The following is a 15,691-nucleotide window of genomic DNA, read 5'->3' on the forward strand; positions in this document are numbered from 1 at the left end:
TCAGCCTAGGCAGCAGCCAACACCAGCACCAGGAAGCAGCATACAGCATACAGCAGCAGTAGCAGAAGCAGCATCATGGACACTCAGTGCAGGAAATGCCGCCTCGTATTCTTCCAACTTTGACTTAAACTTTTATTTCATGTCAGGGTTTTCATTATTTTATTTTATTTCTTTTTAATGTCTCCTGCACGCTTTATTTCATCTACTTCAGGCTCATTTTCCTTCTTTTTTCTCTCTTTCTCTCTTTCTTTTCTTTATTATTTGCTATTATTTCGCGCACGTGTTCATAGCGATCTTCCTGGCGTATCATGAATTCATTACGGTTTAGTTTATTTTCGCGCACCAGTGCACAAGGAGGGTGTGCGCACGTGAAGCCTAGTACCGTCATTCTTTGGGAGAAGTGAAGTGGCGAATGTTGCCCCGGCCAGGGTAATTAGGGACGTGTATAGGAAAGGTAATCTCATCTAACAGTTTGAAGGTATAGGAATTTTACTTTTAGGAGACAGAAAACAGGAATAGTTTGAGTAGTATTAGAGAGAGAGAGAGAGAGAAGAGAGAGAGTGTGTCTTGACTTTATACATTATTCTCACGAGAATATAACCCTTCACTATGGACAATGAAAAGGGGTGATGAAAATATGGACACATAAAGCAAAATGAAGAGAAAGAATGATAAGAAGAATGGAGGGATGGAGGTGTGTACGGGTGACTGAAGATGAGAGAAAGACAAATGGAAGTAAGGAGCTCGAAGGAGGGAGGGAGGGAGGGACGAGAGGCGAGAAAGGAAGAGATAAGAAGAAATACGAGGAGGAGCTGAAGGATGATAGAATGAAAAGATGGATATTCTCTTTGCACTGGATATATTATAAGCCGCTGCAAATATAGAATAGGAAAAAAATATACAATTTATACCAAAAAATATGCGCGGGGGTGAAATATGAAAGAACGAAGTCATAAAAGATAAAATTTGTAAGCGCATTCATTGTGTCCAGTTGAAGCTGTGACTGAAAGGGCAATTGTTTTGTCATTGTTTGCCTTCGTCACTCGTTATTTGCTCCAGCAGGGTGTGATTTGTTTGTCGCAGCGCTGTCAAGGCTCACTGCGCGCTGTTCGGAGTGACGGTGTACACTGAAATTATGATGCGTGGTACTGTAGTCATTGTTCAGTACGTTTGCTGATCTACTGCACTTGAATCCCTCAGTCTAAGTGGGGCTTGTTTGAAAGCTTCGTTGCTCTAGTCACCAGTGCTCTTCTTATATAGAAAATGCTACACAATTTCCGTACATGTTTTCCCTGTTTTTCTTTATCACCTTATTTATATCATAGTTTCATCTCGTTTATTTTCAAGCCATGCAGAGGTGTTCTATCTATGACCAGTTGTCACTTCATCCCTTGATGCAAGAGAGCTGTGTGAGGTGTGGTAGTCCTGATCTACCGTCCGTCTCCTTATGAAACGTGACAACTCAAAAAAAATCACGGAACTTAAGGGGAAAACAAAAATAAAGTTGAAATACATGTGGCAGAATATCCAGCTAACCATGACACACACACACACACACACACACACACACACACACACACACACACACACACACACACACACACACACACACACACACACACAGCAGTATCGGAATGAATAACGTGGCAAGCAGCGGAGATAACGAACTGCTGCACTCGTCCATCTCTGAGTGAACGTGACGCTTGTGGTGGCTTTGCTCTTAAAATAGTTCACCGGGAAGCTGCATTGATCTGTATTAAATTGGTTCTCTTGGTTCGCTTCACTTTTAGGTTCTGTAAGGCTCACCCCTTTTGACATTCCTAAACCGAGAACATACAAATATTTACCAAAGCTTCTATAAAAAGAAAAAAAGTAAATAAGTAAGAAAATCAAGAAAAACACTGATAACATGCGAGTTTTTCTTCGTAAACAAACTCTTAACCAAAGTAAACATTCACTAGGTACAGTATTACGTTTTTCCCCCTGCTCTCAGTGACGCATGGAAGTGAGGGGACGAGAGGGAAGGGGAGAGAGGCGGAGAGATAACAGGGAGCGCCGCGAGGTATCGAGGCTTGTTGGGGAGGGGAGGAGAGATAGTGAAGTGATGGCTTCTGTGGGACTTGGAAAATAGTGGAGTGGAGGTAAAAGAAGGAGCACTGGTCTGCCTCCTTCGTTTGTGTGTGTGTATAAGCTAATGCAGTATGGAGAAGAGGAAGAGGAGGAGGTGGAGGAGGTTGAGAGGAGGAGGAAGAGGAGGAAACAAGGAAAGAAAGGGAAACAAGAGTAGAAGTTTTATATTTACTTAGTGTTCTTTATGCATAGTTTCCTTTTTTATCCTTTTTTCTTTTTTTTTTATCGTTCCATTGTTGCACGTTTCAGATAAGCCTCTCTCTCTCTCTCTCTCTCTCTCTCTCTCTCTCTCTCTCTCTCTCTCTCTCTCTCTCTCTCTCTCTCTCTCTCTCTCTCTCTGTTCAATAGGTCTATTTTCCTTGAGAGAGAGATAGATAGAGAGAGAGAGAGATAGAGATAGTAACAGTAGTAGTATTAGGTATTTCTTCACAGGTAACAACTTTTTATCATAAACTTATCCCATCCCTTTACTCTCTCCTTATCTTGGCATGGCTTTCTTTTAGAGCAAGCCCTCCTCCTCCTCCTCCTCCTCCTCCTCCTCCTCCTCCTCACATTGCCATTGCATCTCCAACTTTCCTCACTATGCCAGTCTACCTCTTTCACTCCCCATCTTCTTCTTCTTCTTCTTCTTCTTCTTCTTCTTCTTCTTCTTCTTCTTCTTCTTCTTCTTCTTCTTCTTCTTCTTCTTCTTCTTCTTCTTCTTCTTCTTCTTCTTCTTCTTCTTCTTCTTCTTCTTCTCTTCTTCTTCTTCTTCTTCTTCTTCTTCTTCTTCTTCTTCTTCTTCTTCTCTTCTTCTCTTCTCCACCTCCTTCTTCCTTTCTCCTTCTTCTCCTCCTCCTCCTCCTCCTCCTCCTCCTCCTCCTCCTCCTCCTCCTCCTCCTCCTCCTCCTCCTCCTCCTCCTCCTCCTCCTCCTCCTCCTCCTCCTCCTCCTCCTCCTCCTCCTCCTCTCTCCTCTCTCTCCTCTCTCTCTCTCTCTCTCTCTCTCTCTCTCTCTCTCTCTCTCTCTCTCTCTCTCTCTCTCTCTCTCTCTCTCTCTCTCTCTCTCTCTCTCTCTCTCTCTCTCTCTCTCTCTCTCTCTCTGTCTCAGTATCCTTCCCTCGTCTCCCACCTCCTAAAACATTGTCCTGTCACCCTCACCACTTGCTTTCTCCCTCCCTTCTGTCTCTCCCTCTGTCTCTCCCTGTGCCTCTCCCTCTGCCTCTCCCTTCCTCCGCTCCATCACTGCGTTACCTCCTACTTCTTTATTTCCTTCCCTCTCTGTCTTCTGTCCTTTACGACTTGCCTGTGTCCCCCATTTGTCCCTCTCCTCCCCTCACAGATGTCTTTCCTTGTCTTTTAGTTACACTCTCTCTCTCTCTCTCTCTCTCTCTCTCTCTCTCTCTCTCTCTCTCTCTCTCTCTCTCTCTCTCTCTCTCTCTGATTTTGATTTTATATTCTGTTTTTCTTCTTTTCTCCTTTATTTTGGTATATTTGCATCTATCTATATTGTTATTGCTGCTCTCTCTCTCTCTCTCTCTCTCTCTCTCTCTCTCTCTCTCTCTCTCTCTCTCTCTCTCTCTCTCTCTCTCTCTCTCTCTCTCTCTCTCTCTCTCTCTCTCTCTCTCTCTCTCTCTCTCAGGAACTTCAGTACTACCATTCCTCTCTCCTGTATTCCCTTATCCATACCATTAGTACCACATCCCCCTTCTGAAACTTTCATGTCTCCCTCCCCTCTGCATATCATTACCTCCATTCTCTCTCTTCATTTTTTTTTACCTTTTAAGCTAATTCACTGTTTCTTTTTGCCTTTTTCCTATTGCTCTCTCCACCAAGTTCCATTTCCACTTGTGTTTCCTCCTCCTCCTCCTCCTCCTCCTCCTTCTCGTGCTCCTCGTCCTCCTCGTCCTCCTCCTCCTCCATGTCTGTGCCTTCCATTCCCTTCACTCCTTTCAAACTCCATTCCTGTCTTTTCTTCTTCCTGCCAGCACTTCTACTCACCTTGTTTTCTCTTCTCTCTCTCTCTCTCTCTTTTCTTCTTTTTATTTTCTCCACCTTTCCACTGTCCTTCCGTGAAACCCATTCTCCCTTCACTTCAGTTCTCCTTCTCTTCCCTTTTACCTCTCTCTTTCTCTCTCTATTGAAGAAGAAGCAGTTTGTGTTATTTTCTTCTTTTTTTTTCAATTTTATCCATGCACTCAGAGTTTGGAGAACAAGATGGTGTTATATAGAGATTTATTCTCCTAATTTTTTTTTTTTTATCTTGGTTTATTTTCTGTTCTGATTTTCTACGTGTGCAATTAACTTGATTAACGTTTCATCTCATCTCATAGTTTAATTTTCTTTTATCCTTTTTTTTAGCATGATTTTGTTTTTCCTGCCTCTCTTTTGTTACTCTTATTTCCTGCCCTTCCCTCCACCTGCAATCCTTTATTTTATTATAGGTTATCACACCGAGACCTCTCCTCCCATTCTCTCTCTCTCTCTCTCTCTCTCTCTCCCTCCTGTGTGACCCCAGCCAGCCTTCATCTACATATTAATGCTGTACTTGACTGCCTCGCTTTCCTCTCTTTTCCTTCCTTCCTCCTCTTCCTCCTCATCCTCCTCCTCTTTCTTTCCTCCCTTAGTGACTACTACTGCTTTTATGTATCATGTTACTACTGTGACTATGGCAGCAGAGAATAATAGTAATAATAGTAATAATGCTAAAAAGTAAAGGCATGCAGATTAGATAATTCTCTCTCTCTCTCTCTCTCTCTCTCTCTCTCTCTCTCTCTCTCTCTCTCTCTCTCTCTCTCTCTCTCTCTCTCTCTCTCTCTCTCTCTCTCTCTCTCTCTCTCTCTCTCTCTCTCTCTCTCTCTCTCACACTAAAGTCACCTTGCTCCTTTCAGCTGACCTTGATGTGAGAGAGAGAGAGAGAGAGAGAGAGAGAGAGCACAGGCACCCTTCATTAATATACAATTGTGACAGTATGAAATGATTCTGAGAGTTTTGAGCTTGGGAAGTAACAAGAAAGACGAGGAAGGTTCATGTAAAACAGCAGGAATAAATAGGAATAAAGAAAGAAAAATGGCCTCTCTCTCTCTCTCTCTCTCTCTCTCTCTCTCTCTCTCTCTCTCTCTCTCTCTCTCACTCTCGCTCTCGCTCTTGCTCTACCCCCATGTATCTTCTTGATGAGTGTAATAAACAGGAAGGAGGAGGAGGAGGCTGGTCACATGCGATAATGTCAACAATTTCTTAAAAGTATTAAAACCAACACGCCCTCACAACCTCCTCTTCTTCCTCATCTTCCCTCCTCTTCCTCGTTGGCCATCATCACTTGCAAACTTTGGGGAAATATCCTTTTTTCTCTCACCCCTAATTTATTGCAAAATATTGAACCTGCGGCTGAAGGAGGAGAGATGGAGGGAGGGAAGGGAGATAGAGAGGTGGGTGAGTGAAGGGGAAATGATGGGAATGGAGGGAAGGGGAAGAGGAAAGGGATGAGATAGGGTGAGTGGCAGTATGTTGATGGCACTTATTACTTTACCTAAGTTTTGTCAGGGAGAGTGGAAGAGGGAGAGTGAGAGTGGGTGTGGGTGCTTTTGAGCTTCCTATGAACATGTGTAGTCTCATTCATTCCCTCATTTTGTGGTGTATTTCTTTGGGTGTCTCTCTCTCTCTCTCTCTCTCTCTCTCTCTCTCTCTCTCTCTCTCTCTCTCTCTCTCTCTCTCTCTCTCTCTCTCTCTCTCTCTCTCTCTCTCTCTCTCTCTCTCTCTCTCTCTCTCTCTCTCTCTCTCTCTCTCTCTCTCTCTCTCTCTCTCTCTCTCTCTCAAAAATACTAGTCGTTATTTCATTTATTTTGCTGAAAGAGAGAGAGAGAGAGAGAGATGCTATTTTTTCAAAGTCCTGTTTCTTCTAACTTGATGCCTTCAATTCCCCTTCACTTTGCTCCACCCCATCGCCTTTTCCCACACTGCTCCACCCAAACCAAATCGTCTCTTACCATCGCCAGCGTTCCTCTCATTTCCTTCTCCCCAAACTGCCATAAGATTTTTCACTCCTTATATTTTTTGGCACCATTGACCTGCCAGCCTAGGGGGGGGAGAGAGAGAGAGAGAGAGAGAGAGAGAGAGAGAGAGAGAGAGAGAGAGAGAGAGAGAGAGAGAGAGAACAAGAACAAGAACAAGAGACATAAAGGGAAAGGAACTTAGGGAAACCAGGTGGAATGGGGTTAATGTACCAGTGACAGTCCTGTTCCCTTACCTTTATGCACCCTGGGAAGATAACACACACACACACACACACACACACACACACACACACACACACACACACACACACACACACACAGGATAAAAATCATGTGTGAATTATGAGAGGAGACTACCTACATTTTTCCTTCCTTTCCTTCTTTTCTGTCTCTTCCATCTTGCGCCTCTCATGTGGGTTCATCTCCATCTGCCAGCCTGCCTGCCTGCCTCTCTGTATATATGCATTGTCTTTCCTCAACCAACACTTTTTTTTTTTTTTTTTTTTTTTTTTTTTATATATATATTATTTTCCCTGGGTTTCCTCTAACATTTACCTCCATGCCTCCCCTTCTTACTCTGTCTGCTCTGCGGCCTGTCACTATATGTCTGGCTGATGGAGGAGTGTACCCAGAGAGGAACCTGAAACTGTTCTGGCACAAATGGAAGGGAAGTCAACAGTTCTCTATGCTAACTGACTCCTTCACACTTCCACTCCCTTCACTCACTTTCATCTTCCATGTTTTCTTGCCCTTTCATCCCTGAAGTGTTATATTTTTCAGTTGTATTTTTGTTCCTCGTTTGAAGCTACCCTGCAGTGTGCCAGTGAAGGCCATTCCTAGTTTATTTTCTTTGTGATTTGTTTGGTGTCTTAAAAGTTCAGTTTTATATATATATATATATATATATATATATATATATATATATATATATATATATATATATATATATATATATATATATATATATATATATATATATATATGCTTTATATTGAAACAGATGCCTTGAGAAAAATAGAGATTATCAAAGATAAAGGAAATGAAATGAAAGAAAGGTCCTCTTTTGAGATTTTGTTCTAATAGTATTAGTAGTTCTGTGTGAGTTTGTGTGTGTTTAATTTGGGTTTGACAGGAGTGTTTTAGATTGTGCTGGTTGATAATGAAGAGCAGGTGGGACAGGCCGAGGTCTCTGGTTCAGCCAAGACAACAATTTCAATGTAAATATGGAGAGCAGCACAGCACAAGCTTATTCCTATTTACTTTGCTTGGGTGGTGCTGCTTTTCCTAGAATTCATGTTGTTATTATTATTGTTATTTATTTATTTATTTATTTATTTGTTTTTGTGTTGTGTCAATAATATTCCCATTTGCATGTGCCAGAGCCAGCCTGTTGACTCTTATAATTTTTGTTTCATTCTACAATTTTAATAATCATGTTCAGATATTTGTAAGACCATGCACATTGTATTTGTATATGAGACATTCTTGCAAAATGTACTACAAGTAATACATTATAAATTATCCTCATCATATACTAATTATGGATAATTATGTTCAGAAAATCCTTGTGAAATTTTGTTTTCATTGTTTGCTGCTCTGCTTTGGGTTAGATGAAACAGTTGTCACCTATTACTTATTTCTGACCCCAAGTTTTATCTTACAGTTATGAATTTCTTTTCTGATATAATCTTATCTTACTATTATCAAAGTATTGTGCAGTGACTAATGTAATTTCTGAGCTCAAAATCTTATCCTATATTCATTTAGTTTATTATACTGTTCCCAGTTCTGATCCTGAAATATTCTCTTACAGTGACCAAGTTCATCCGTATTGGCATTGCGGACAAGAATGACAACCCTCCATTCTTTGACAAGACACTGTACGAGGCCGAGGTGGATGAGAATGAGGACATTCAGCACACCGTCCTCACCGTCACTGCCAAGGATTTGGATGAGTGTGAGTAAACTGATGGGCAGGAGGGAGAGAAAGAAGCTGGGATGAGATGTAGCTATATTCTGTCTGTCCTGCCATGTGTATCAAATCATGGAGACAGTGGGAAAATTAGAACATAAGGACACAGGAAAATTGGTGAAGCTGCAAGTAGCATTCAAGCCTGCACATGGGAGTCCCTTAAAAAAACATACCTACCTTTTGATTTCAAGCCTGCACATGGGAGTCCCTTAAAAAAACATACCTACCTTTTGATTTCAAGCCTGCACATGGGAGTCCCTTAAAAAAACATACCTACCTTTTGATTTATTTCCAAATATCATTGTCATCCACTAATTTGCCTGATGTATAAAAGCTTCCTAATGATTCATAACTAACTTGATTATTGACTTTTTTCCGTTCATTTGCTACTATGTTAGAGAACCAAGTTCTCCCTCTTTTTTTAATCTAACTTTATCAATCTTGAACGCATTATTTCTTGCCCTGTCCTGATTACAGACTGAAAAATTCATTATGTCAGCCATGTTATATCTCCCATACTACTTCGAGATATAATGTGTTACTCACCTTCTATGTCGCTTTCCAGCCTCACGCATTCGATATGAGATCACAAACGGCAACATTGGTGGAGCATTTGCGGTGAAGAATATGACTGGAGCGATTTACGTCGCTGGTTCACTGGATTACGAAACAAGGAAACGGGTGAGTTAAGAAGTGGAGGATGATTTGTATATTTGCTGTAGTGTGTCTAGGATTGATACATTCATTGACTTTTCTACCAGCAGTCATTATCATGGCCTTCTGCCTCTGCTGATGCTTTGTTATATCTAGAGACATTTTATATATATATATATATATATATATATATATATATATATATATATATATATATATATATATATATATATATATATATATATTATTTTTTTTATTATTATTATTATTATTATTTTTTTTTTTTTACAGTAATGTAGTCAACAATACATGCTTTCTGATTAGTGTGTTTATAATATTGTTTTATTGTGCTATTATTATTATTTTCCCTCTGAATTCAAATATTTTATTAGTGATGTTGCAGATATTTCAGGATGCAGTGGATGAGACTCAGCAATACCAGAATTTTATTTAACACTTATTTTCTTGATTTTTTTTGCTTTTGTACCACAGTAATATTCTCTCTTGGACCCTATTATTATTATTATTATTATTACTATTATTATTATTATTATTATTATTATTATTATTATTATTATTATTATTATTATTGGTGATATCAAAAGGGACAACATTATAGTACTCTATATAATCTTTACATAATTTTTATTTCTTACTTGCCTCTAAAAGCTAACAATTATTCTAGGCAAAAGGAATCCTCACATTTTCTCCACCTCATGCTTTTTATTGGGATAGAAAGCTTCTCATCCTTGAACAGTTTGTTCACAAAATTGGCTGTGGTATCATTCATTGCAATTAGAAGGCAATGTGCTCTTGAAAATGTTGGAAGTTTATGATTTGAGGAGGTGGAGAAGTATGGAATCCAGAGCCTTAAGGATGAGTATAGGGAAAGTGTCAAATGTTCCTGCAACAAGTCTGGTAGATGAAAACCAAAACCTATTCATTCATTTGTAAATTTATATTACTTTTTTGTCATTCATCATGCTTATGGTAATATATAACAAGAGGCATCACTATGTATATGTTATAACATTCTTTTGTATTAATCTTTTAACCATCTTCATTTCTTTTCTCTGAATTTTCAAGGTCTGTGTCTGTGAGTTTTGTGTCCCAGTATGTATGTACAGGTATTATCTGAGATGTGCAGCTGTGAGAGTGGTGAGTTCTCTTCTTAACTAATGGCTTCTGTATGTCCAGTATGAACTTAAACTTGTGGCATCTGACAACCGCAACGAGAACCACACCACTGTTGTTATTCATGTCAAAGACGTGAATGACAACCCGCCCTTGTTTGACCGGCCACTCTATGAGACGCAGATCACAGAGGAAGATGATCGGAGCCTGCCTAAAAATATTCTTCAGGTCTCTACTGTCTATAGAATCTTAATTCTCCAACCACCCACAATGTTCTCTGTTCTATTATTTCTATTTTCTGGCTTGATGTCTTAATGCACTGCCCACTCATCCCTGATCCAGTGGATTGACTGTACCCATTAGCTTCCTGTGTAACTATGTTGTTATGGTTATGAGTAATTACTGAGGACTGCAACATGGACAATTAACAAGCATATTATTATTACTACCACTGTCATGTGGCCTGAAGCAAGTCTCATAACTACAGCAAGAGCCACACAGTTGAAGGTGTTTAGAGGAACCATGTGTGCATGTGACATTACAAACCAATGCTTATGTGCCATAGTCTTTTCACCCTCACCCCATCCACATTCCTCTCCACATCAACAGCCCAATGATGCACTTGCTGATTTATTTTGTCCCCATGTACTTTTCATTCCAGTGACGTGCATGTGCAGGAGATGTGATGATAGCAGTTTTATTTTCCATATTTGTTTGTTTTTACCCCCAACATTTTGCTGGTTTGGCTTATTGCAATGAGCATGGTCCCCATCATGTATCACGTTTCACTATCCATTCTATTTTTTTTTCTTCTTTCCGTTTTCCTTCCCTGGATGCTTGTTTGGTGGTTCAGTACGAGCTCACACTAGTAGCCACGGATAGTGTCAACGAGGCCACCACCAAGGTCGTCATCCTCATCGCCGATGTCAATGACCGTCCCCCTGAGTTTGATCGGCCCACTTATGAAGCCACAATTGAAGAAGAGCGCGGTGATGGTTTGCCCATTCCCATCATCAAGGTAGAGCTGCTCATCATCCTTCCATTAGCTTTGTCCTTGAGGAAAGAAAGGACAGAGGCATGTCAGGCTTTCCTTCTTAGGTGTTTTCACCTACTAAAAGATAAATAAGATATTAATAAAGATCTCATGGATGCTATGAATAGTGAAAGGAAAAGTTTATGATTACACAAATTTTTCTGAAATAAATAATTCATTAAAATGGCAATTTTAAAGATTTTTTTTTTAATCAAATGATTACGTCAAGATCAGTAAGAGCTGTTTTTATATTTTCATTAGCTACATTCATCTCTCTCAATTTCTTGTGCTGAAAATAAAGATGAATTAGTACGCAAATCAGTTTTGGAATAGTGAATTTATATAATATGAAGCGATTTTTAGGAGCCCTTGATATCATGTTCAGCCCAAGCACATGCAATGGGGCTCATGGCCAGGTAGGCACTCTCCTCTGCAGCAGAGTAAGTTTGTTCCAATTCTCCAGTTTTTCATAGAAGGTAGTGGCTTTGATTTATTCCAGACATTGTGTTTATTATTGTTTAGGCACTCACCGTTCATCTGTTATGCAGCAATATGCAGTTATAATATTAAGCTTCATGAGGAAATAAGCACATTACCTAAATTTTAAGTTAATCCTTATTTCCTTCAAGTGACAGTTCTTCTCACTCTTAAAGGCATGAAAATGCTTTGCTCATGTTAGATGTTGTCCTAACCTGCATGAAACAAATTGAATTGTGAAAGAAGACAGCACAATGTTTAGTTTTATGTCTAGATTCCCTTAATTCCCTAATAGTTTTGTATGCAAACTTAAAATACTTAAAATAAATTAAAATTAAGATATAAAACTGAGATAAATCAGGTGACTTTATAATACTTTCCACTGAATGAAGTAGAGAAGAGTGTCCAACATGATGTGCGTCTCCCTGAAGGTTGTGGCCACTGATGGCGACCGAGACCGTGAGCAGGACATCGTGTACTTCCTCACAGGTCAAGGCATCTATGTGGAGAACCCTGACCAGTCACAGTTTGAAGTGAATCGCACCTCAGGAGAGATTTTTGTCAGAAAGGTAAGTTTTGCTGAAGTAAATTTTGTAAAGCATTTTGCCCCTTCGATACTGGGATATATTTTTAACCTTGAGATTTGTGTACAATTAGACCATTTTATTGACATCAGGAAGGATCTATGGAGGTCAAAAGAATAATGGCCACAGTCTTCACTATTTTAATTCCCATAGGTTTCTGAAGCTATATAAAAACACCAAATAGTAACCAGAATGAATATGGAATGTGTCATGGTACTGAAAGGATTAAGAATTTTCCATATGCCATGAAATAAGTACAGACTTATGCAAAGTTGTCATATATGAAATTTTGAATGACATTTAGAGCTTTGGATATTCTACTTGGTAACATCTTTCCTGGTAGATGTTAGTTTATGTTTGAATGTTTTGGTTTAAGAGAATTAGAGACAGGAGTAGGACTGCATATCAGAGCAGTTCTCACACAAGTCAGATGATGTTAAAAGGCATCACTCATTCATTAAGATGACTAATGAGAGGTGTGTTTCAGCCTCTGGATCGGGACCACCCCAAGGGTCGGCCACAGTGGAGGTTCACCGTGTTTGCACAAGACGAGGGAGGCAGTGGTCTGGTGGGCTACGCTGATGTCCAGGTCAACTTGAAGGACATTAATGACAATGCCCCAACCTTCCCTCAGGTACGTGAGTGATGCAGTATGCTGGCTCTTAATAAATGTTGATGTCTGTTGTCATATTTCAAATGAAAATTTAACTACCAACCTATACATAGATCAATTTGAATTAAATACGTATAGACAATAAATTCACAAATTGAAAAACATAATGAGTGTTGTGCTTTTTCCAAAAAATAAGAAAAAAGATGATATTAATTAAGTAGCATAAAGTACCAGTGAGATACTCACTATAAGGCTTAGTTGAATGATCTTAACTTACTCTTGTTGTGGCACAGATGGTCTACTTTGGCAACGTGACAGAGAATGGGACACAAGGCATGGTGGTGATGACAATGACAGCTGAAGATTATGATGATGCCAATGAGGGAAGCAATGCTAAACTGACTTACTCCATTGAGAAAAATGTGATTGATGAGAACACTGCCACACCCATCTTTGAGATTGAGCCTGACACTGGTGTGATCAAAACTGCCGTGTGCTGCCTCGACAGAGAGAAGACTCCTGACTACTCTATTCAAGTGGTTGCTGTAGATGGAGGAGGACTTAAAGGTAATGTCATCCTACATGCAGTTTTTCTTTATCTTAATTGCATCTGTTGTTTATTTTAGATTTGATGTCTAGTTTGACTTATTATACCAAGATACAAATTTTCCTGAAATTCTGTAATGGTCTTAAGTTATAACTGAATACTGTGAAATCCATCAGTTGTGAAGCTTTGTAGATACTCTCTTCATAATTTATATTTATTTATATTCTAAAGCTTCAATTCTGCTGTGTTTTGCAGGGACTGGCACAGCAAGTATCAGAGTGCGTGACATAAACGACATGCCACCAAGATTCACTAAAGAGGAGTGGCAGACAGAGGTTGCTGAGACTGAAGGAGCCATTCTACCTGACCAGGCTATTCTTACTGTTACTGTTCATGATGAGGATGAAACCAATAAATTCCATTACAAGGTCATTGAATCTTCTGGCTATGGTGCAGATAAGTTTACCATGGTGAGGAACAATGATGGCACAGGCTCTCTCAAGATTGTTCAGCCCCTGGACTATGAGGACCCAATGCAGCGAGGTGGATTCAGGTTCAAGATTCAAGTGAATGATAAGGGAGAAGACAATGATGCAGAGAAGTACCACGTCGCTTACTCTTGGGTCAAAGTGGAGCTGCGAGATATCAATGACAACAAGCCTCAGTTTGTCAAGCCTAACATTGAGGTGCCTGTGTTTGAGAATGCTGAGATAGGGAAGAGCCTGGAAACTTTTAAGGCCACAGACCCAGACCAAGGCGGGCAAAGCAAGGTGCTTTATGCTATTGACCGTACGTCTGACCGGAGGAGACAGTTTGCCATCGATGGTGCAGGAACAGTGAAGATTCAGCGAAGCTTAGACAGGGAGGAAAATCCTCGCCACTCAGTAAAGATCTTAGCCATTGATGACGGCACTCCAGCAAAGACTGCCACAGCAACACTCACTGTCATTGTACAAGACATCAATGACAACTCACCAAGATTCCTGAAGGATTACCGCCCAGTCCTTCCTGAGAACACGTCTCCCAGAAAAATTGTTGAAGTCTTGGCCACTGATGATGATGATCGCTCAAAGGGCAATGGACCTCCCTTCCACTTCAGAATGGACTCAACAGCTTCAGATGAAATCAGAGCCTCCTTCAAGGTGGAGCACATCCCCAAGGGAGCCAATGGAGATGGCATGGCAGTCATCTCCTCCTTACGCACCTTTGATCGGGAAGTTCAAAAAGAATACCACGTACCCATTGTGATCAAGGACGCTGGCACACCACAGATGACGGGCACATCAACCCTTACCATCATCATTGGAGATGAAAATGACAACAAAATGCAACCCGGCTCAAAGGAAATATTTGTTTATAACTATAAAGGTCAAGCGCCAGAAACACCCATTGGGCGAGTCTATGTGTATGACTTGGATGACTGGGATCTACCGGACAAGAAGTTCAACTGGGCCATTGAGGCTCATCCAAACTTTAAGCTGAATGAAGACGATGGTATGATCACCATGAAACGCGGCACTGGTGATGGCAAATACTTCCTGCAGTTTCATGTATATGACCGCAAACACACCCAGACTGATGTGGAGGCCAACGTGACTGTGACAGTGAAGGAGATCCCTGAAATTGCAGTCATTAATTCAGGCTCCATTCGTATTGCCAACATGACAGCTGAAGACTTTATCAGGATATGGAACTATAAATCCCAGCGAGTAGTGCGCAGCAAGGCAGACATATTCCGGGAAAAGATTGCACGTCTAGTGGGAACGAAGGTGGAGAATGTGGATGTGTTTAGCATACAACTTAAGCAACTCCGGCCTCCAGTCACTGACATACGTTTCTCAGCACATGGTTCACCTTACTACCAGCCCATCAAGCTGGATGGATTGGTTCTCCAGCACCGAGCTGACATAGAGGCTGAGGTGGGAATCAATATTACTATGGTCGGCATTGATGAATGTCTGTATGAGAATGTTGCATGTGAAGGGTCTTGCACCAACCACTTAGTCATCTCCAGTCTACCATACATGGTCAATGCCAATAAAACTGCTTTGGTTGGTGTACGAACTGAAGTTGTACCAGAGTGTACTTGTGGTGCCAGAAACTTCACCCAAGAGGAGTCCTGCCGGCCAAACCCATGCTATAATGGTGGACGCTGCATTGAGGGCAAGTCTGGGGTGCACTGCAGGTGTCCAGATGGGTACGATGGTCCTCGCTGCCAGATGGTGACTCGCACCTTCAGAGGAAATGGCTTTGCCTGGTTCCCTCCCTTCAAGATGTGTGACAACTCCCACATCAGTCTTGAGTTCCTCACCAGGCGTCCTGAAGGTCTCCTCTTCTACAATGGTCCCATAACTCCCCCAGAGCCAGATGAGATCATTGTGTCAGATTTTATTGCGTTGGAACTTGAAAATGGTCGGCCCAGACTCCTCATAGACTTTGGGTCTGGGACACTTCAACTACGAGTAAACACAAAAGTTAGCCTGAATGATGGCAAGTGGCACCGCATCGACATCTTCTGGGACACTGAGGTAAGATTACTATTTGCTATCTAGCCACT

The 15,691-nt window shown here is 40.8% G+C and overlaps 1 protein-coding gene across 12 annotated transcripts in view; it reads left to right on the forward strand.

Moving 5' to 3' along the window:
* Positions 1–15,691, forward strand: part of LOC123514020 (neural-cadherin-like) — a 225,834-nt gene that overhangs the window by 200,476 nt on the left and 9,667 nt on the right. For 8 of the 12 annotated variants that reach the window (XM_045271583.1, XM_045271578.1, XM_045271584.1 and 5 more), the window contains 7 exons: positions 7,934–8,077; positions 8,658–8,773; positions 10,734–10,898; positions 11,822–11,959; positions 12,462–12,608; positions 12,881–13,154; positions 13,390–15,662. In XM_045271583.1, coding sequence (XP_045127518.1) covers positions 7,934–8,077; positions 8,658–8,773; positions 10,734–10,898; positions 11,822–11,959; positions 12,462–12,608; positions 12,881–13,154; positions 13,390–15,662 — 3,257 coding nt within the window. Of the gene's footprint in view, positions 1–7,933; positions 8,078–8,657; positions 8,774–9,943; positions 10,109–10,733; positions 10,899–11,821; positions 11,960–12,461; positions 12,609–12,880; positions 13,155–13,389; positions 15,663–15,691 lie in introns of all 12 variants that reach the window. The other 4 variants (XM_045271585.1, XM_045271579.1, XM_045271586.1 and 1 more) reach the window with 1 other exon arrangement.

The sequence above is a fragment of the Portunus trituberculatus genome, chromosome 37 (assembly GCF_017591435.1).
Source record: "Portunus trituberculatus isolate SZX2019 chromosome 37, ASM1759143v1, whole genome shotgun sequence".
Taxonomy (NCBI): domain Eukaryota; kingdom Metazoa; phylum Arthropoda; class Malacostraca; order Decapoda; family Portunidae; genus Portunus; species Portunus trituberculatus.